Raw genomic sequence first — 20,222 nt, forward strand, 5'->3', positions numbered from 1 at the left:
GCTTCCTTTACCTCCACTCATCCCAGCAGCCTTTAATTTCAGCCCATTATGTATCGGTAAGTACAAATTTACCGGCCCAAAATTCTGACAAAAAATAGAATTCACACCGTCTCCTCAAAGTGTCTACAGCGAAAGGCTGCAGTATAAGAGTTCAGTTTAGGTGGGAATGTATTTCCGCAAGAGTTCAGATTTCTACATGGGATGACCTTGACCCAAACATGCACTTGTGTCTGGAATGTGTAATTTTAAACCTGGGTTTGGAGAGAGTTTCGGAAAACCAGCATGCAGCTTCATAATCAGCGCGTGAGAGGTGCTATGAATGTATGTGTGCTGACATGGAGACAGGAAGCAGCAAGAGAACATTTTCTTCCCTCGTAAATCAAGCACAGTGTTGTTAATCATGTGGACATGGCTCTCAACAGTGATTTTAGGAATTTTACCTCGAATTTCACAGTATTGTGGCTTTAGGGAAGTTTTCTGTGAACCGTATGTAAATCCTTTATGTGGACACGTTCAAAGCTCATGAACCCTAACATTTTGATTGTTTAGACATGTTCAATTGTTTTTAAAGTATATCACTATATAATTATCATATTAAAGGACCAGTGATCATTAATAAAAAATTAAGGATATGCTTTTGGTTCATAGTCATATGAGTAGTCATAATAAAACTATATGAAATAGAGTAGATTTGCCTTAATCAAATTTTAAAATGTTTAATGTTCATATTACTGAAATATGTGTATGTACATTTTTTCTAAAAGTTATCATTAAGTTTTTTGTGTGTAAATAGCTTAGCCATATATATATATTCACAATGTCTAGCATTTATGTAAAAGTATGATTAGAAAGGATATTCATTTGCCAGCATATAGTAAATGCATTTTCCTTAAATTGAATAACTTTTTTAGCTACATAGAATTTTTTAAATTAAAGAGGTTGTTTTTATTCATAATATTGATGTTTTATTATTGGCCACCCCTCTGACCTATTAGTAGGAGAGTATACATATTTAGAACTTGAAAAAAACAGAATGCTTGTTTTAGTTTGTCTGTGAGATGATCATCACCTTTATGTCATATGGATGATAAATTTCAATTATATAGCATCTATTCCTTCTTCTCTCTCATTTTATGCTTATGTGAAGTCTTAATCTGAAAATGTCAAAACACTTACATTATTGTTTCTAAGAACTCTTAGATACCCATGGAAAGTTCAAGCCTTAATTCAGTGATAAGCCTCTCAGTATAAGACATTAATCTAATTACACAAGAGATGTTGGCTGTTTTAAGCCATGGTTGACACTGCAGGTGAGTTTCAGGAGACCTAGGAGGACTTGTGGTTACATATAGGTGCCTGAGCGATGGACAATTAAAAGCAATGCAAGGAACATGGGAAGTGAAAGTAAAGACTTGAACACCAACACTGACCATTTTTCATTTTGTTTCCTTTTGAGATAGTCATATAGCATCGAATGGGAATAATCCTTCTCAGACGAAAGTTGTTTCAGATTCTTGCCAACAAGACTATGAGAAGTTCAAATACAGTGATTTTTATGGGTGTATTTTTTATTCTATATTCTCTATTTTTTTTCTGAAGAACTTACTCTTGGTTGCTGAATACTGACTAACAGCTGAAACTATTTAATCTGTGTTATACCTTATAAGATCTTGATGGTACTTCTTAAAAAAAGCTAAAAATGTCCTGAGGGTTGAAGAGGATCAAAGGATATACATACATACATGTGTATATATATATATATGTGTGTGTGTGTGTGTGTGTATATATATATAACTACCACATAGGATAAATCGTATAGTGTATGCATATATAAGTTGTGAAAAGAAGTAATTAAAGTAAAATGGGGATAGGAAATGGAGTTATTCATTCTGTGATTGTTTTAGCAAAATAAAGTAGAAGATTGAGCAGCTGCTTCAGTCTTCTGCTTTTACATCTACATCTGGACAAATTAGAAGGTATCGTACTTCATAAAATTTTTAATAGAAGTTTATATATTTTTTGTTTTTTTAAAAAAGTGTAAGTTTTGAAAACAAAGTATAGAGACAGAAATTTTAGATTTTCCTGAATTATGCCAAAACATGTTCTGAGTTAAAGTTTTGTTTTGTTTTATTTATTTACTTATTTATTTTATTTTATTGTCAAACTGAGGTACAGAGCGGTTACAGTTTCATACTTTAGGCATTGGATACATTTCTTGTACTGTTTGTTACCTCCTCCCTCATTCTCCCCTTCCCTCTCCCCCTCCCCCTATCCCCCCATGCGTTGTTCAGTTGATTTAGACTAAACAGTTTGGCAAGTATTCCTTTTGTAATCGTTTGTCTTTTTTACCCTGTGTCTCTCAATTTTGGTATTCCCTTTCAGTTTCCTAGTTCTAATACCAGTATGCACGGTTTCCAATGTTCTCAGATAAGATACAGAGATAGTGCACGTACAACCACAGGAAGGGGATACAAGAGGATCATCAACAATAGAAGCTACGGTTTCACGTTGCATGTTGAAATTACAACAGTGATATAACAGTCATTTCCGTAACATGGAGTTCATTTCACTTAGCATTGAGTTAAAGGTTTTTTTGTTTGTTTGTTTGTTTTTGCCAGTCCTGGTTCTTGGACTCAGGGCCTGAGCACTGTCCCTGGCTTCTTTTTGCTCAAGGCTAGCACTCTGCCACTTGAGCCACAGTGCCACTTCTGGCCATTTTCTATATATGTGGTGCTGGGAAATCGAACCCAGGGCTTCATGTATATAAGGCAAGCACTCTTGCCACTAGGCCATATTCCCAGCCCCTGAGTTAAAGTTTTATAAATAAAATTAGTCAAAATAAGAAACACACAAAGAGATCCCAATTAAGAGATATGGAATGGGGAGATTATTAGTTAAGAGCAGAGTGTTTGCATTATGCTCAAGGGTTGAGGGGGAAAAAAAGAGTTGTGAAATCATTTTATTCTAGGAGATAAAACATTAATTGAAGATGCATTAAAAAGTGTTGATTTTTTGAAAGCTATTAATTCATTAGCTCTTTTGCTATGATTAGTACATCATATGCCCTGCCCCCAGTTGCTGTCTTTAATCTGAAAAATCTGATAACATCCCTTCGGAGAGAAAGCATTTCCAGGATTTTATCATGTAGATAGAACATAGTTAAGTGAGAATGTGCAGTATGTTCAGTGCTAAACTGTGTTCTCAGGCCCTTCCCAACGGACTCAATTCCACTACGACTGGGGAATTTGCATCTTCATAAGCATCCTGAGATAGTGCTGAGTAAAGTCACTTCCTAATCCTTCTTGAAGGATCCCTAATCTAGTTGGCAAAATCTACCAGTCATATCCTCTAGAGAAGTAGAACAAATTGGAGCGAGAGATACAGAGATGGAGGCAGAGATAGACACAGGGACGGGGATAGGTCGACACCAACTCTGTTCTTATTCATTGGTCAGAGAGGGAACTGGATTCCAAGGACACAGCGCCGTACTCCGAAAAAATAATTGCACAGCACAGATCTTTGTTTTTTCAAAATTTAAATTTTATCTTAAATGTGTTATACGGAGGGGTTACAGTTACATAAGCCAGGTAACGAGTACATTTTTTAACAGTGTCCCTCTTCCCTTGTTTGTTCCCCAGTTTTTCCCTGTCTTACCCGCTACCCCCAAGTTGTCTAGTTCATTTCTAACATCATGTCTAGAAAGTGTCGCTGTTGACTTGTTTCACCCTTTTCCATCTTTCCCCTTCCTCTCCCCAAATCAGATAAACTGATATGCAAAACAGAAGGTACAGAAATGGAAAACAGTGACAAAATAGAATAAACCAAAGGGGAGGGAATAACTGCAAACAGTATGAAAAAAAATACCTCTTGTTTTCATTTCCTGGTGTTCATTTCAATAAGCACCATTTTATATGACCATATGCACACAGCTATTGAGCCCTGGTAATCCTCGCCTAAGAATGTTCTCCTTTGCTCACTATGCGGGTGTTTAGAGTCATAACACAGGTCATGAAAAATGAATAAATGACATAACACTAGTTTTAAGTGTAAGCTCTTAGAGAAATATTGGTGTTCCTTTTTTTTCCCCTCCATTTTCTCTTTCAACCACTGTTTAGTTGTAATGCTTTTAGGAGGTGAGCATGAAGAAAGGAATACAGATTTGAAAAGTTGGTGATTTTTCTGATATAGTTTTCATCTTCCTCTTCTTTATTTGCAGACCAGTCACAGAGTCCCGTTCATCTTTGCCAGTATGGGTGATTGCGCTGTCTGTATTTGGAGTGCTAGCAATCCTTGGAGTAACTATTGGTCTCTTGGTTCATTTTCTGGCAGTAGGTTGGTATATATTACATATATATTCCTTTTTACTGTTGCAATTATTTCCATTTCTAGGAAAGATAAAGAAATAAACCAATAATAATCAATTATGCATTAGTTATTTCAGATCCTATAAATAAGCATCATTAGCCAAGCAGTGTTTAAGACATCTTTCTGAATATATACAAATGAAAGAAGAAAGAATGCATTCGGAGAAATGAATGCATGGGCAATTGATAAATAGTAAATAAGAAAAAGAAACAAGCTCTACCAAGATGCTTTTATAATGAAGTACCATGTGAGGAAGAGAAATCAAGGGGTATTTAATTTCAAGTAACTATTTCAGGATAACAAATACATTAAGATAAAAATCCCACCTATATGGAATATATTATATATACATACACATGTGTATATACATATATGTGTGTATACATATACATATATATATTTGCCAGTCCTGGGGCTTAGACTCAGAGCCTAAGCACTGTCCCTGGCAGCGGCTGCTTCTTCTTTTTCTTCTTCTTCTCTTCTTCTTCTTCTTCTTCCTCTTCTTCTTCTTCTTCTTCTTCTTCTTCTTCTTCTTCTTCTTCTTCTTCTTCTTCTTCTTCTTCTTCTTCTTCTTCTTCTTCTTCTTCTTCTTCTTCTTCTTCTTCTTGCTTAAGGCTAGTACTCTACCACTTGAGCCACAACGTCACTTCCTGCTTTTGCTATTTATAAGGTGCTGAGGAATCAAACCCAGGTCTTCATTTGTGGTAGGCAAGCATTCTACCACCAAGACCATATTCCCAACCCCTAAAATTTTTGATATAAGGAAAGTTAGAGTCATTTGTTTAAGTCGTGTGTTTTAACTTTGGAGATTATATAATTATGCTTTACTATAAAAGAAAACCAGCACAGTAGTGCCTGTTTCTTTCCTCCTATACTTTGAACTAGTTCGGTAGGTCTATTAAATTATGTAGTCACTTGTACCAGAAGGATTCTTATGAGTTTATTGATATCTAATGAACACAGTATTTACACTCTGATATTACTATGCAACCTACATCTGGACTTCAAATTCATGTAATTTAGGTAATTCTTGAAACATTTGTTTATTTCACAGAAAATAGGACTTACTACTATAAAGGTAGCTTTAAAGTGCTGAATATTCCATATGACAGAAATTATGAAAGGGAGACATCACCAGAAAATAACTATCTTAGTAAAATCATCGAAACTAAAGTAAGTTGTATTCTCCTATATTTTGTCATTTTTTAAATGTAACATGATTGGAATTTGGTATTGACTCTATTTTTTCTCTTTTTTTTCAAATTTTTATTATCAAACTGATGTACAGAGAGGTTACAGTTTCATATGTTAGGCTTTGGATACATTTCTTGTACTGTTTGTTACCTTGTCCCTCATACCCCCCCTTATCTATTCTTTCTCTTTACAGATGACTGATGCATTTCAAAGTTCAAACATTTACAGACAATATATCAATTCTCAAGTCATCACACTTGTGTAAGTAACTCATTGTAACCATCAGAAAAGATATGCGATCATCATTCATACACTTATACTTCAAGTTTCCCTGTCAAAAAAGGGGGGTCTATTGATATGTTGGGCCTACTTGTCAATAAGTTACTAATATCCGGGCTGGGAATATGGCCTAGTGGCAAGAGTGCTTGCCCCGTATACATGAAGCCCTGGGTTCGATTCCCCAGCACCACATATATAGAAAATGGCCAGAAGTGGTGCTGTGGCTCAAATTGCAGAGTGCTAGTCTTGAGCCAAAAGAAGCGAGGGACAGTGCTCAGGCCCCAAGTCCAAGGCCCACGACTGGCAAAAAAAAAAAAAAGTTACTAATATCCAACAATATTGTAGTATCAAGCAAAGTGGAGTGGTGTTCCAACTAGCATTGAGGTTGGGGGTCAATTTTAGTATTGCAAAGAGAGGCACATGGAAGTTGAAAGGCCTAGGTACATCTTAGAAGTGTCTCTCCAGCCCCTAAAAAGCTTTTCTTCTTTGTTTTCTCATACATGTAACTGAAATGTCTCTGGGAAGTGTGAGACAAAATTAATTGATAGAGAGACCAATGAAATTATTCACATTGGCATGCACTGGTACAAAAAAAAAGCATTTACATGAATCACGTGCTTCCTAGGAAATACTGCTAAATTATCTGTCCAAATGTTGAACATCTCACCGAATCCATAGTAATGTCACTTCAGCATTAGCTTTTAGGGCTCATTGGTAATTCCTACAGGTTGTCCACCCTATTCCAAATTCCAAACTAATCTCTGAATACCACAGCCAAATTAATCTTCAAATGTGGTTTTACCCTTGATCTTCTAATCACGTCTATGCCTTGGCTAATCTTACTGAGACACTGTGGCCTCCTCACCATCACTGTTAGCACAGGTGACAATGTGACAGCTCATGATTGAAAGAAAATGGAATCAGCTGCACTCAGTCTAACACACTTTAACAATGTGGGAGACAGCGTGCCATTAGGTAGCCAGTGTTGGCTCTGAATTCACCATGTAGCTCAGGCTCACCTGGAACTTAACATCCCTCTAGTTCAGTGTGTGCTGAATTACAGCTACCCTGGCTTGCTGAACTCACTCTTCTAACTTAGTACTTACCTATTCCTGAGCACCTTACATAACCTCTCAGAGCCTCAGTTTGTCCTTGTGTAATATAATAACACACTATAGTATTAGGAAAAAAATGGTCTAATAAATGTGGTAACAAAGTACCTATAATATAGTAGATAGATAATAGATACAAACTCATGTTATTTCCCCCCAGTTATTCTCTAGTACACCTCTCCATCACTGAGTAATGAAATTCTCTAGTGGATGAAATAATATTAAAAATACCAGAAGGTCTTCTCTTCCTTTAGTATTTCTCTATAATTTAGGTAAAAAAATAACTATGGTTCCATTGATTATGTTCTGTTAAGCTAAATACCTCAGTGCTTGTGTCCCATTTATTATAGTCATTTGTCTACATGTCTTGTCTCCTTAAAGGCAGGAAGTTCCTAGCAGGTAGAAACACTTACCCTAGGTGCATATAGAACATATTGGTGAACAAGTGGTTAATGATTGCGTATACAAATAATCCCAGATCTTACATGATATCTTTAACTGTGTCAGGCTTTCCCTGCATTTTTTGAATGACTACAACTGCTTGTCCTGTAGATTGAATCGTGTGTTTGCGTGTGTATTGTTACCATATAAGCATAGGCAGGTAATGATCCTTCGCTTAACCTAAAGTCAGGTGGCTATTCAAAACAATAGAAGAGCAGAAGAGGCCAGCCTCTGAACGATAAGGGAAATGAGAAGAAAATGCTCTTTTCAGCCATGAATGAAACCTTTATGTCGTTTCCAGGCCTGATAACAACAGTGTGACCGCACATATCTGGCTGGTTTTCAAGGATGCTAGGTCAAGGAAAGAAAATACAAAAAGAAGAATTGAAACCATCTTACATCAGATGCTGAAGAACAACTCAAGACCCTTGACTACAGACTCGAATTCTCTTAGGCTTGAGGGTAAGCTTCTGTATTAGGTGAGAACCATGAACCTCGGGTCTTGGCCTCCTGAGTAGCTAGGATTATAAGAATGAGCTATTGGGACCTAGTTGAATGGCATTTTATATTAGATAAATTATGTGTATTTTTTATTATTTAAAACATATCCAGAAGGAATGATATTGATCAAGATACATTGTATCCATAAGCTGCCTTGTTGAATGGCAACTCCTTTTGTACAACTATTTAAAGAAAATAATAAAAATATATATATAAGGAAAGAAAGAAAGCATATCCAGGCTACAACAATGCCATGTCTTGCACTTGTTCGAAAAAGCTTCTTACTTCAAAGCAGGTATTAATTCTTGAAGCAATTCTTAAAAGTATTGGTGCATTTTGTTTTCCATGCTCTCTTAGGACTTCTAATAATAGCCTTGGATCTGTCATCTTCAGGCAGATCACTTTTTAAGTATTAATTCTGTGTTCTGACAGGACGAGGCTCACTTGTGGGGACTATTTGATGAGGTAGAATACCATTCCAATTCAGCAAAAGAAGAAGTGTTACATTGGCCCATGAAGATGGCACTTTCATATAATATATTCACTTATGCCGGAAGTAAAATTCTCACAAGCTGATATTCTCTCATTCCTATTGACACTTTATCCTGGAAAGAAAAAAAAATTTTAGACCCTCCTGCTTTGCTGGACCTACTGTCTACTTCCATTGCTCCAACATCCGCTAGATGTTAAATTTACTATGGATTTTTTTTGTTCTGTTTCAGAAATCAGTAAAGTTGATGCTGAGAAGATAATTAACAGCCGTAAGTTCAAACATTTTTGAGTTAAATATTAGACAATCTACATCACAGCACACAAGATTGTTACCCTTGAGCAGACACATTATAAAGTGCTTTTAGTGTAATTATTTCATCTTCTTAATCTTAGAAGCCAGATGCTGGTGACTCACGCTTATAATCCTGGCTTTTCAGGAGGCTGAGAATTGAGGATCTCAGTGAAAAGCGCCTGGGCAGGAAAGTCTGTGAGAGTTGTATCTCCAACTAATCATCAGACAACTGGAAGTGGAGTTGTTGCTCAAAGTGGTAAAGCTCTTGCTAGCCTTGAGCAAAAGAGCCCTGGGCCTGCACCCAGGCTCAGAGTCCCATGAGTGAGGAAAGAAAGAGAGAGAGAGAGAGAGAGAGAGAGAAGGAAGGAAGGAAGGAAGGAAGGAAGGAAGGAAGGAAGGAAGGAAGGATCTTACACATAGGTAGGATTTCCATCTCATTTGAGAGACAAACAAACTGAAACACAAAAAAATGTAAAATAATTGTCCAGATTCACCAGCTTGTCAATGGTGGGACCAGAGTTCAAAGGCAAGGAGTTTGGTTGCAGAGTTCCTGGACTTCACGTACCCATTCCTCAATTGCTGTTATTATACCTAGTAGACAGGTTATGCAAGGACTTCTTGTAATTTTTTTTTTTTTTTTTTTTGTCCCTTGTGGGGTTTGAACTCTGGGTCCGATCACTGTCCCTGAGTTCTTCAGCTCAAGGCTAGCTCTCAACCACTTGAGCCACAGCGCCACCTCTTGTTTTCTGGTGTATAATTGGAGATAAGAGTCTCATGGACTTCCCTGCCCAGGCTGGCTTTGAACTGTGATCTTCAGCTCTCAGTCTCCTGAGTGGCTAGGATGACAGGCGTGGGCCTCTGGCACCCGGCTTCTTGTGGTATTCTTAGACAGATTACATTTTGTTTCTATCTGCACAAGACACAGTGAGTGAGAACCACCTGTCTCCGTGCTATCAAACGAATGGTATCTTTCTACTCTTAATTGGAGCAAAACTGACCGGAAACTCTGCCAGGTTGTGGGAGACGCGCGAGGATGTCCGCTACCTACGACCGGATCAAAGGCGGTTCCACGGCCCAGGAGGGAGAGTGGCCTTGGCAAGCCAGCCTCAGGATGAACGGCAGGCACTACTGCGGGGCCACGCTGATCAGCGGGCGGTTCCTGCTGACGGCCGCCCACTGCTTCCAGAAGTGAGCTCCGGGCTGGGCTGGGGGGGACAGCCCCGGACAAGGCCCTGGGTTTCCTCCCCAGCACCACACACCGGAGCTGATCATGTTCCTGAAGCCAGGGACACCAAAGGCTTGAGGTCCTGGCTTGGGAGACGAATGACCCAGGCCAGGAACCTAACCAGCCCTTTCTTACATCGCCACGAGAGCTGCAAAGAATCACTGGGCTTGACAGTACATGTTTTTTCTCGCATGAATCTTATCTGATAGTGTTTTAGGCTCCAAATCCTAAACCATTAGAGCTGCGAAAAGGCATACTCTTGCTCTAACCCCCCTTCTTTTCATGTGTCTGCGTTACTCTCTCGGTCTTCTAGGCAAACATGACTCAAATGCTACTTTCCCTAAGAAATTTTCCTTTTTCTTAAGCATATAGGTTTAAGTCCTATGTTGTTACCCCACTAATTACACACACACACACACACACACACACACACTCGCACACAGACACATTTAAAAAGTTGTCATAACTGCTTGTGTTTATGGCCCCTTTTCATTAGAGTTAAGATTCTTGAGTCCCAGGCTACTCCTTTGTATTTATTTCTATATTCCTATTGCCTTACATAGTACAATGTGAAGGGACTCAACGAAGGAGTCATAAATAGTGTTTGGATTAGACCGGGTTTCTAATATCTGACATAGAACATGGTATTCGTATTATCCCAAAATAAATAAAGCAGAAATGATTTTTGTTTCTTTAGGTCCAACAATCCAAGAAACTTTACTGTTAGCTTTGGCACTAGAGTAACTCCACCCTACATGCAGCATTCTGTTCAACAAGTCATTATTCATGAAGACTACATCAAGGGTGCACATCACGATGATATTGCAGTGATAATGCTCAAGGAAGAAGTTTTATTTAAGAAAGATGTCCATCGAGTTTGCCTCCCGGAAGCCACACAGGATTTTCCGCCAGGGGAAGGAGTCGTTGTTACAGGATGGGGTGCGCTTTTCCATGACGGTAAGTCCCATGAGAACTTAATATCGGGGGCAAGGTACAAAAGCCATGTGAAAACTCAGCAACCGAGGTGCAGAATGCAAGGTAATACTTCCAGATGCTCTGTTGCCTAAGGATCCCTCAGAGAAAGTTGTATATGGAACTAGGGTTTTGCAAATTGCCTCCATTTGGAACATGATAGGGAGGTAAATTCTAGTGTAGAACCTTCTTCATCTAGCTGAGAAAATTCTCCTCCCAGCAGGCGAGAAGATGAGTCCTTTGAAAGCCTACTTGTAAATCAAGTTCTACTTTGCAGATGACCTCTTCATTGGTTCCGTGGGAAACGTGTGTGCGCGTTGACATCTCCTGCACACGCAGCAATGACTCCAGGTCTTCTTCGTGTGCAGAGGACAGAGCCGGCTTTCCCTCCTGTTGCGCTCCTCAACCGCTCTTTTCCTGACAGTGTTTGTTTCCCTTAGGTAAATACCCACTGCTGCTTCAGAAAGCACCTGTGAAAATCATCGATACCAAGGCCTGTAATGCCAAGGAAGCTTACAATGGCATGATCCTGGGCACCATGCTTTGTGCTGGGTACATGGAAGGCAATATCGACGCCTGCCAGGTAAGTCTAGACGTTATTCACACTGACCACACAATACATAAAGAACTGCTACTCTCTTACAGAAAGCATCGATAAGGAGACAATTCAATGTTTCAGTTTGTAATCTGGCCATTCTGCCAATGTTCTTCTCAGCTTTGGCATGAAAGGAATTCTTCTCTCTATAGCAGGTGCTTACTGGTATTTAAAACCCATCTCAGATTCACTCTAATTCAGTCCTGCACTGTCCTAAATCCTTTTCGTAAGAATTAATTTATTTAATCCTCATCACGATCTCATGATGTGCATGGAGTTTCAGTGGACAAATGAGGCAAATGAGGTAGAGGAAAGTAAAGTGTTTTGCACATGGTAACATCTATCAAGTGTGTAATTATTAACTGTGGAACTTGTGTACATTCCAAGCTATCTAGCATCATAGTGCATGGCCTTGATCATATTTCAATAAAGATCAATCGCAGAGATGTTTGAGTTACTACAGACTATTCTCAATTTTTTCCTACTTTTCTTTTGGGGGGTGCAGTCTGGGCCTTGAACTCAGGGCATTGGGTATTCTCCCTGAGCTTTTTTCCCCTCAAATCTTGTGCTCTACCACTTGAGCCACACCTCCACCTCTGGCTTTTTTTGTGTGTGCGGTGGGGAGGGGGGAGGTAGTTAATTGGAGATAAGAGTCTCATGAACGCTCTTACTGGGGCTGGCTTTGAGCCTCCATCCTCAGATCTCCATCTGGGAAGCTAGGATTACAGGCGTGAGCGCCCGGGGCTCAGCTTCTTCCTACCTTATTATACCCTCTGTGGCTAGAGTTTGGGCTACTTTCCTCAAATATAAAACCACCCAAGTCAATTATACCCATTCAGATGATATGTCTCCCAAAAGCTTAGAGTTTGTACATCCTTAGGTCACATCCACAAGTTTGTGCAAATACAGAAGACTCCCAGAGAATGCAGTCTGGTCAGCCACAGTGGAGGGTAGGCCAATAAGGGGGTTTATATTTCATACTTTTCTGTGGTCTGTCTGATAGAGCAACCACTTAAAACCGTTGTCTGAGCTTCTCCTTTCCTGTAACTAAGGTGTCTGAAAGGGAAGTATCCTAATGATGCATGTGCTTTGTTTTATTTAGGGTGATTCTGGAGGACCACTGGTTCACCCCAATTCTCGAGATATTTGGTACCTTGTTGGAATCGTAAGCTGGGGATTTGAATGTGGCCATGTAAACAAGCCAGGGGTCTACACTCGAATGACGGCCTATCGCCGCTGGGTTGCCTCCAAGACTGGTATCTAAGCAAACAAACAAACAAAAACAACACTCGGCAAATGCAGGTCAATTTTGGCAGTTATTCCTACTTAATATGCTTTCAAAATTAGTGTTTACATGGCTGCTGTTTGTTTAAAAGGTTTATGTACAAGAAGTATTATTTGCATTCTTTTCATTAAACAGACTTAACCAGACAAAATAAGAAATCTCAGTTTGGGGTCCAGAAAGGCCTAAGTAAAATAAATAAATAAATAAAATAGTCTTATCCAAAATACTAGTACAGGGAAGTGGTGACATGGCTCAAGTGATAGACTTCTCTAACCTTGAGCATAAAGACATTCTATCCCAGAGTTCGAGACCCAGGACCAGCAAGAACTTAAAAAAAAAATCCATTGTGAAGGAATATCACCACCAGACACAAAACACACCTTAAATTCATAAAGATCAGGTACAGTAACTCTAAGGTTGGTAGGGCTCACTGTGGAAATGTCTTATTTGTAGCATATTTTTAAAAAGTAGTTATAAATTTAACATATGTAGTTAAGTATAGCAATTGTCTTTGTTCATGTCCAGTTTTCTGTTCTTTTTGGCTCTTGTTCGTTTACTCAGTAGTTTGCAAGTAGCCTCTTCCCATTCTGTCTGAGTTTGGAAGGGTTAAGTGTTCCATTACAAGATCAAAGATAAGTACAGCTGAGCCCAGGTTAGAACTCTAAAGTAGAGTTTGGATACGCGATCACCTATCTTCTGGATGCTTCCAGCTCTCCAGCTATGAAGTCGTTCTCTACTGCAGAGGTGAAAGTAAGGACACACAGATGCACCAGGGCCTGTTTCAAGCTCAGCCCTAGGACCTTGGCGACTTCCTTGATTTTCAGGCTACTGCTCTGGTGTCCCAGAGGACACTTAGGCCGCTACACTGGCTTTACATTTTAAACAGGGTGCCAGGAACCTTGGAATGTCACTGCCAACCATGAGAGTGTTCCATGCTTTGCAGATTTTCATGTGGAAATTGAGGCAGAGAGAGAGGAGAGAAGAGAAAGGAGAGGGAAGATAGGAGAGAGAAGAGAAAGAGGGAGGGAAGGAGGGAAGAGAGAGTCATGTTTCCTTAACGTCAAATGGTACACATTTGTGTATAATAGATTAATGATTTACTGTTGCTTTCCACAAACTTGTGAGTGAAATGGGTGTTGATTGGGTTTTTAAACACTTAATGTACATTTTAAATTATGGAAAACATCTTTATGTATATAAATGCACTTTTGAATTATTTTTTCTGTGTACACAGATTTATTTGCCTTAAGGGTGATAAGTGTTTGTTTTCAGTCTTCCAAGCATCTAGATTTCTCTTTCATGAACAGCAGAGGGTGCTGAATCTCAGTTCTCAAGCTTCAAGTATGCCTCATAAATGTTTCACATACACTGATAACTAGTCAACTCTCTAAAGAAACAAGTTCCATCCCAACAAGAGGCAAGAAAATGAACCAAGTAACATTTTGCTGTCCAGCCCTTTCTTCTTGTAAGGCAGTATAAGTCAAGAATATGTATGTGCACTCTCATCAATTTGTATCAATTATTAAGTGAATGACAACAGTTCACTGGGTAAATAAATTTTGTGAGGGTGAAATGATTATGGAGGATGGTTATAAACAATTCTAGGAGCGAGACACAATGACGCACATTTGTAAAGTTAATTAATTTGGAGGCTGAAATGGGATAGATCCAATTTTGAGACCAGGGAAAGCCAGGTGTGTGTGTGTGTGTGTGTGTGTGTGTGTGTGTGTGTGTGTGTGTGTGTGTGTGCATGCGCACAGTTGTCATCTCAGACATAATAACAGGAATCCTAAGTAAGAGGATTGCTGTGAAAGCCAGTCTAAGCAGAAATATGAGACTCTACTAAAGAAAATTAATGATAGCAAAAATTACTGGGGGCATAGACCAAGTGGTAAAGTATCTGTCGGATAAGTGCAAATTTCTGGTTTCAAGCTATCAAATAAACTACTATAAAAAAAAAACAACACTGCAAAACCCCTAGAAAGAAATACAGATTTATAAACTCCATTCCTGCCAAGTAGAATAGCAAGTACTATGATAAAAATGTGTAGGGTCTGGGAATGTGGCTTAGAGGTACAGTGCTTGCCTAGCATGCAGGAGGCCCTGGGTTTGATTCTTCAGTACCACATAAACAAAAAAAAAATAATTTAACAATGTGTGTATTAAATAATGAATTGTGAAAACAACATTATTTGCCAAAGACAAAATATAAATACACTGTAAAACCAAAAAGAAGAAGGCTGTAACTATTGTCATGTTTAGACTGCTACACTTCATTTTATGTGCCTAGTTATCTGTATAATCAATCTGAGTCATTCAACATCTGAATTCTTAACACCTCTGTATTTCAGAGGGTCACATTCCTCTTCTTTAATCATTTATTTAATGAAGTTACTGTTCTTATAAGTTCATTCACCTTTAATTTCTCCTTCTCTATTATTTTTCTATAAGTGCTCACTCCTGATGGACTCCAAAATCAGTGGCAATTTACCAATGCATGAAGCCATATATATATATATACACATGTACATATATGTTATGAATAAGTCAGTGCATCGAGAGAACTTTAACTTTTATCAATGAATGCCATTCTTCTGGTCTCTACTTAATCTCATATCCTCAGAGAAGATTTCCCCTCTTCTTTGTAATAGAGTACTCACATCCCTATTCCACTTCCATTTCCTTCATAGTACCATTTCTGACATTACATTAAGTGTTTATTTGTTTACTTCCTGTCTTTGCTCTGCCTATAAGAGCAAGGTCTGCACTCACTTCACCACCCTCAGTCCAGCTACGAGAACAGTGCTCTTCTGGGGGGACCTTGCCTGAGTATTTCTGAGGAAATAAACTGATCCATGAAATATTAGTTTCAAATGAATATAATCAAGTGAAGGAACTGATTATGTTATATGCAATTTCATCTTCTCAATGAATAACTGAAATGGAAATCGCACCAGATGAGTCTTAACTTCCTCTTTAGTCACCATGCCTCTCTGCCTTTCAGAGCAGTTCTTTCCAGTAAGTGAGACAGCACAGAAGTTACAGTAAAATAAATGAGAAGGCTGCAGCTGAAACACATTGGAAGACCATTACTTTGGGCTACACGTCCATGGCATAGCTATTCATTTCAGTACTCAAAGGCTAAAGGCATTAGTCAGAACTCCCTCTAACCTGAGATATGTGAAACTTCAAACATAATCAGGTAATGAATGTCATCACACAAGTGCTGACTCATCCTCTGTGAACACATCCTGAACTTGTATAACCTCAACCACCACAAGACAAAGAATACATGTCATAGGTGACTTAATTGTATAACTGAGACAAGATCTATTCTCAGGTGGTAATCTATCCGTCATCAAAGGATATATTTAACATTTGATGAGAAACTTGATAGGACCCAGAGCGTTCACCATACAGGATTATACTAGGAGTCACCCGAATTTTCACTAATAGTATTATTTGAGCCTTTGCCATGTTAAGTTCTGCCTTTTGCGATGACATCTATAGAATAGACTCAATTAGGTTACCACTAATTGTGAGGCAGAACTCAATAGCTTTACGACATAGTTTATGTATCTGATATGACTTTTCACTCTATTTTCTTTCTGTGAGAAGATTGGTTATGTTCTCATTTCTAGCCCCTGGACTTTCTTGAGATTCCTTAAATGCAGAACGTTTTTGCAAATTAGTTCTGGATATCAGCAATGAAGGCACCCTAGGCAGTGACATAAACCACAGCCGCCGGAACACCATCATGCAGAAGACACCCTGTACCTCCATACTGCTTATTGCTCCATCAGAGTTATTCTCGACATGTTCATCCCTCAGAAATCCCACGTTCCACCTTTTTCAAACCAAGGAAGCTATTGCTGATTCACGTGGCTTCACCAGTTGTATGAGTCATTCTCTTCCACCCACCACACTGTCTCCTAGGTACCAAGTTCAGAAGGTAGGCTGGAGGGGTGGCTCGAGCACGAGGCCCTGGATTCAATCCCCAGTACCGCGGAGTGGTGGTCTCCATGCTAACGTTCGGGCTTGAGAATTAATCGCTGGGCAAGAAACCCTCTGGAGAAAGACGCCATGCTGGTGTTCTATGGTGAACTCAGCGCCGCACCTGTGGGGCAGCTCATCTCTCTGGGGTGACTGCTGCCTCCATTGCTACTGTCACCACTGTTGCCGATCTGCATGCCCTCCTCTGTCGGTTCCTTGGGACTGCAGTGCTCTCGGTTGCTCCGCTTACTTCCTACCCTGTGTACTGCAACCTGGACGCGCAGCGTCCAGGTGTATGGCCGTTGCGATGACCACAGCCGCGAGCTCAGTCTTATCACCCAGTGTATTACCTCTACTCTACAGGTGTTCAAAAAGAAAATGATTAACTTTTTTTTTTTAAAAAACGCAGCTGAAGCTGGGTGCCGGTGGCTCACGCCTGTAATCCCAGCTACTCAGTAGGCTGAGGATCGAGGTTCAAAGCCAGCCCAGGCAGACAAGTTTGTGAGACTCTTATCATCAATGAATCACACATACAAAAAGCTGGAAGTGGTGCTGTAGTTCAAGTGGTACAGTGCTATTCTTGAGCAAGAGGAGCGTAGGGACAGAGCCCAGGTCCAGGGTTCAAGTCCTAGAACCAACAACAACCAAAACAAAACAAACAAACTTTGTTCCTTTCACCAAGACAAAAATAAAAACAACAATAACCACAAAAGAGGCATATAGTTCTTACGTCTTTATCAAATAAAATGCCGCAGATGCATGAAGGCTGTGAATAAAATTCATTCTCGCCTTTGGAATTTTGGAGGAGTCATGTAGTACATATATTCCAGAGAGTGCTACAGAGGATTGAATTCTACCAAGATCTCAATCCTAGCTGGCCATTTATCTGGTGACTTGGGGGAAATTTGCTAAATTTCCATTTTCTGTTTTCCTTGTTTCTTGTTCTCCCATCTATAAAATGGTGGCAAATAATAAAAACTACCTCATAGTGTTCTCACTATCAAGTGAGTTACTCTGTGTAAAGTACTTAAATTGCCTGGCAGGTATTAAGTACTAAATAAGCACTAGCATTTATACAGTTTTAAGATTCCATTCAACCTTGTATGGAATAAAATAATTTTTTCTGAAATAATTTTTATTTTAGAAATCTAAGATAATATTTTTAAAATGAATTTTTATTGTAAAGTTGATGTGTAGAGGCGTTACAGTTATATGGGAAGGTAATGTTTCTTACCATTGCCATTCCTTTCAAAATCATCCAACTTTCTATCTCACAACAATATACATACCTACATACATATATCCATACCAACACATACACACACACACCAAGAATTCACATATTCTGATAAACTAGGAGAAGGTAAGATGAATGATTAAGTCAACAAAAACCATTAGTATATTTGTGCCCCTGAGTTTTGGGTTTGTTTTTTTTTTTTTGCTTAAGATTATCACTCTGCCACTTGAGCCACAGCTCCACCTTTGGCTGTGTGTGTGTGTGTGTGTGTGTGTGTGTGTGTGTGTGTGTGTGTGATTAGTTGGAGATAAGTCTCAAGGATTTAAGGCTTTTCTTATCTGGACTGGCTTCAAACAGTGATCCTTAGATCTCAGCCTAAATTAACCTATATATCCACAATGGGAAGAATTTGTTTCAAATTTTAACTCTCAGGTTTGATTGGGCTATTAAAAAGCTATTAAGCTGAGTAGGGTAGTACAGACTTAGAATCCCAGTACTCAGGAGGCTTAGGCAAGAGAATCATACGTTCCAGGGCAGATTGAGATACATAACAAGACCTACTCTCATTCTCCCCCTAAAAAGTGATACATATTAAATGTATGAATCTTGATGAGATTAAAAGGTACGTGCATACCCACAAGACACCATAAATAAAGCCTTAAATGTGGACATTAACAGCTCCATATTCTTCTACAAAATAAAACGAAATGCTCAAAGATCCACATAGTTGTCGCTTACCCTCTAGCTCCAAGTTCATTTTTGATCACACAAACACACATAAAAGCCATCCATCCAAGAGTATTTCCCACCTCAGATTCCATACCTCCTATTCTCATCATTTAATAACCCATTATCTCCCATTCGTACAATCTATAATATGTTAAGGGTGTAAGAAAGCACAACACATCACACCACGGAAGTAGAGTAAGCTAGTTTGAATCAGACTAATCTTGTTCTTCTTGGTTCAGGCTGTTTCTCCAGTTACTGTGTCAGTCATGAGTCAAGGCCTTCCTTTAGCTTTGCTGAATCCTAGATGACAGACTACAGGGTCAAGTGTCGTAAGAAAGGACAGTTTTCACAGAATTAAATTCTTGCAGTGTATTCTTTCGTTCTGTTCTGCTTGCTGCTTCACTAGGTATTTTCAGTTAGTTTTTAAGCTAAAGGCTATGTGTTTCTCCCACAGCAGGGATTATAACTCGTAATGGACTGATGCAGTGAAACCATTTATCTTGGTTGCATTTTCTTTCAAATTTCTGAAGATGTATTTGTCATCTGGACTTTTACCTTGGTTATTTCTTCTGTTTTGTCTCTCTGTGACATTGTTTCTTTTTAGACCATTATGACATTTGAATTAAAAATATTTTTAAAATTACCTTTAGTCATACAAAGGAGTTTCCAGTTAACAAGGCAGTTTAGGAAACAATGCATCTTGCTTTTCTGGAAATAGTAACAATGTAAAGAATTAGAAAATTCTTTCTGGAAATCAGTCACTTAGGTCAGGAGAGAATTAATATTCACATGCTGAGATGTAATAGCTAGAGAGTTACAGAAATGGAAACAAGGGGAAAGAGAAATCTCAAGATACTTAAGAAAGACTGTACCCTGACAGAAATCTGGGTTCCAACTGGCTTCAGAAAAGACTCTGTGACCAGAAGCAAATGGTGAAAACCAGACTACAGTGGCAGGTGCCCAGCCCCGCCCCAACCAGCACAGGAAACAGCACTTGAGCTTTGAGAAGCCCAAGAATGTGTCAGCCAGAGGACAGAAAAAATCCCAAGTATTTCCTATGACTTCGAGGCCCTTACTGATAAGCTGCCAGAGCAGGATTAAGGGGGAAAAAATCACAACGAAAGTGGATATTTACCTAAACAGGAACTTTTAGGCAAGCTTTCCTGGTAAACTAATCCAAAGATGGGGCATGGCTTAGCAGGCAAGCCCATGAGTTCAAACCCCAGTGCCACAAAAGGAAAGAAAGGAAAGAAGGAAAGAAGGAAGGAAGGAAGGGAGGGAGGGAGGGAAGGAGGGAGGGAGGGAAAGGGAAGGGAAGGGAAGGGAAGGGAGGGAGGGAGGGAGAAGGGAGGGAGGAACTAGAGAGGGACTAGGGAGGGAGGGAGGCAGGCAGGCAAGCAGAAAAAGGAAAAACTTTTTAAAGAAATCTCCAAAAACAGAAAATTCATGACTGAGTACCAATAGTTCATGCCTCTAATCCTAGCTACTCAGGAGTTTAAGATCTGAGGAT

The 20,222-nt window shown here is 39.2% G+C and overlaps 1 protein-coding gene across 1 annotated transcript; it reads left to right on the top strand.

The window, feature by feature from the left end:
- Positions 1–13,003, top strand: LOC125364592 (transmembrane protease serine 11B-like protein). Its single transcript, XM_048364188.1, has 10 exons — positions 1–56; positions 4,217–4,332; positions 5,420–5,538; positions 5,753–5,820; positions 7,693–7,853; positions 8,615–8,653; positions 9,690–9,864; positions 10,599–10,858; positions 11,314–11,456; positions 12,571–13,003. Exons 1-10 carry the CDS (start codon positions 49–51, stop codon positions 12,730–12,732), a joined length of 1,251 nt encoding a protein of 416 aa, XP_048220145.1. The 5' UTR covers positions 1–48; the 3' UTR covers positions 12,733–13,003.
- The last annotated feature ends 7,219 nt before the right edge of the window (positions 13,004–20,222 follow it).

Source organism: Perognathus longimembris, chromosome 16 (assembly GCF_023159225.1).
Source record: "Perognathus longimembris pacificus isolate PPM17 chromosome 16, ASM2315922v1, whole genome shotgun sequence".
In the NCBI taxonomy this organism is placed as follows: Eukaryota; Metazoa; Chordata; class Mammalia; order Rodentia; family Heteromyidae; genus Perognathus; species Perognathus longimembris.

What these genes read in the sequence shown, in the direction of transcription:
- LOC125364592 (XM_048364188.1), top strand. An exon ending in GAATTCTCTTAGGCTTGAGG is followed by an intron (nt 7,854 to 8,614) that starts GTAAGCTTCTGT and finishes GTTCTGTTTCAG; the next exon opens with AAATCAGTAAAGTTGATGCT. An exon ending in GGGTGCGCTTTTCCATGACG is followed by an intron (nt 10,859 to 11,313) that starts GTAAGTCCCATG and finishes TGTTTCCCTTAG; the next exon opens with GTAAATACCCACTGCTGCTT.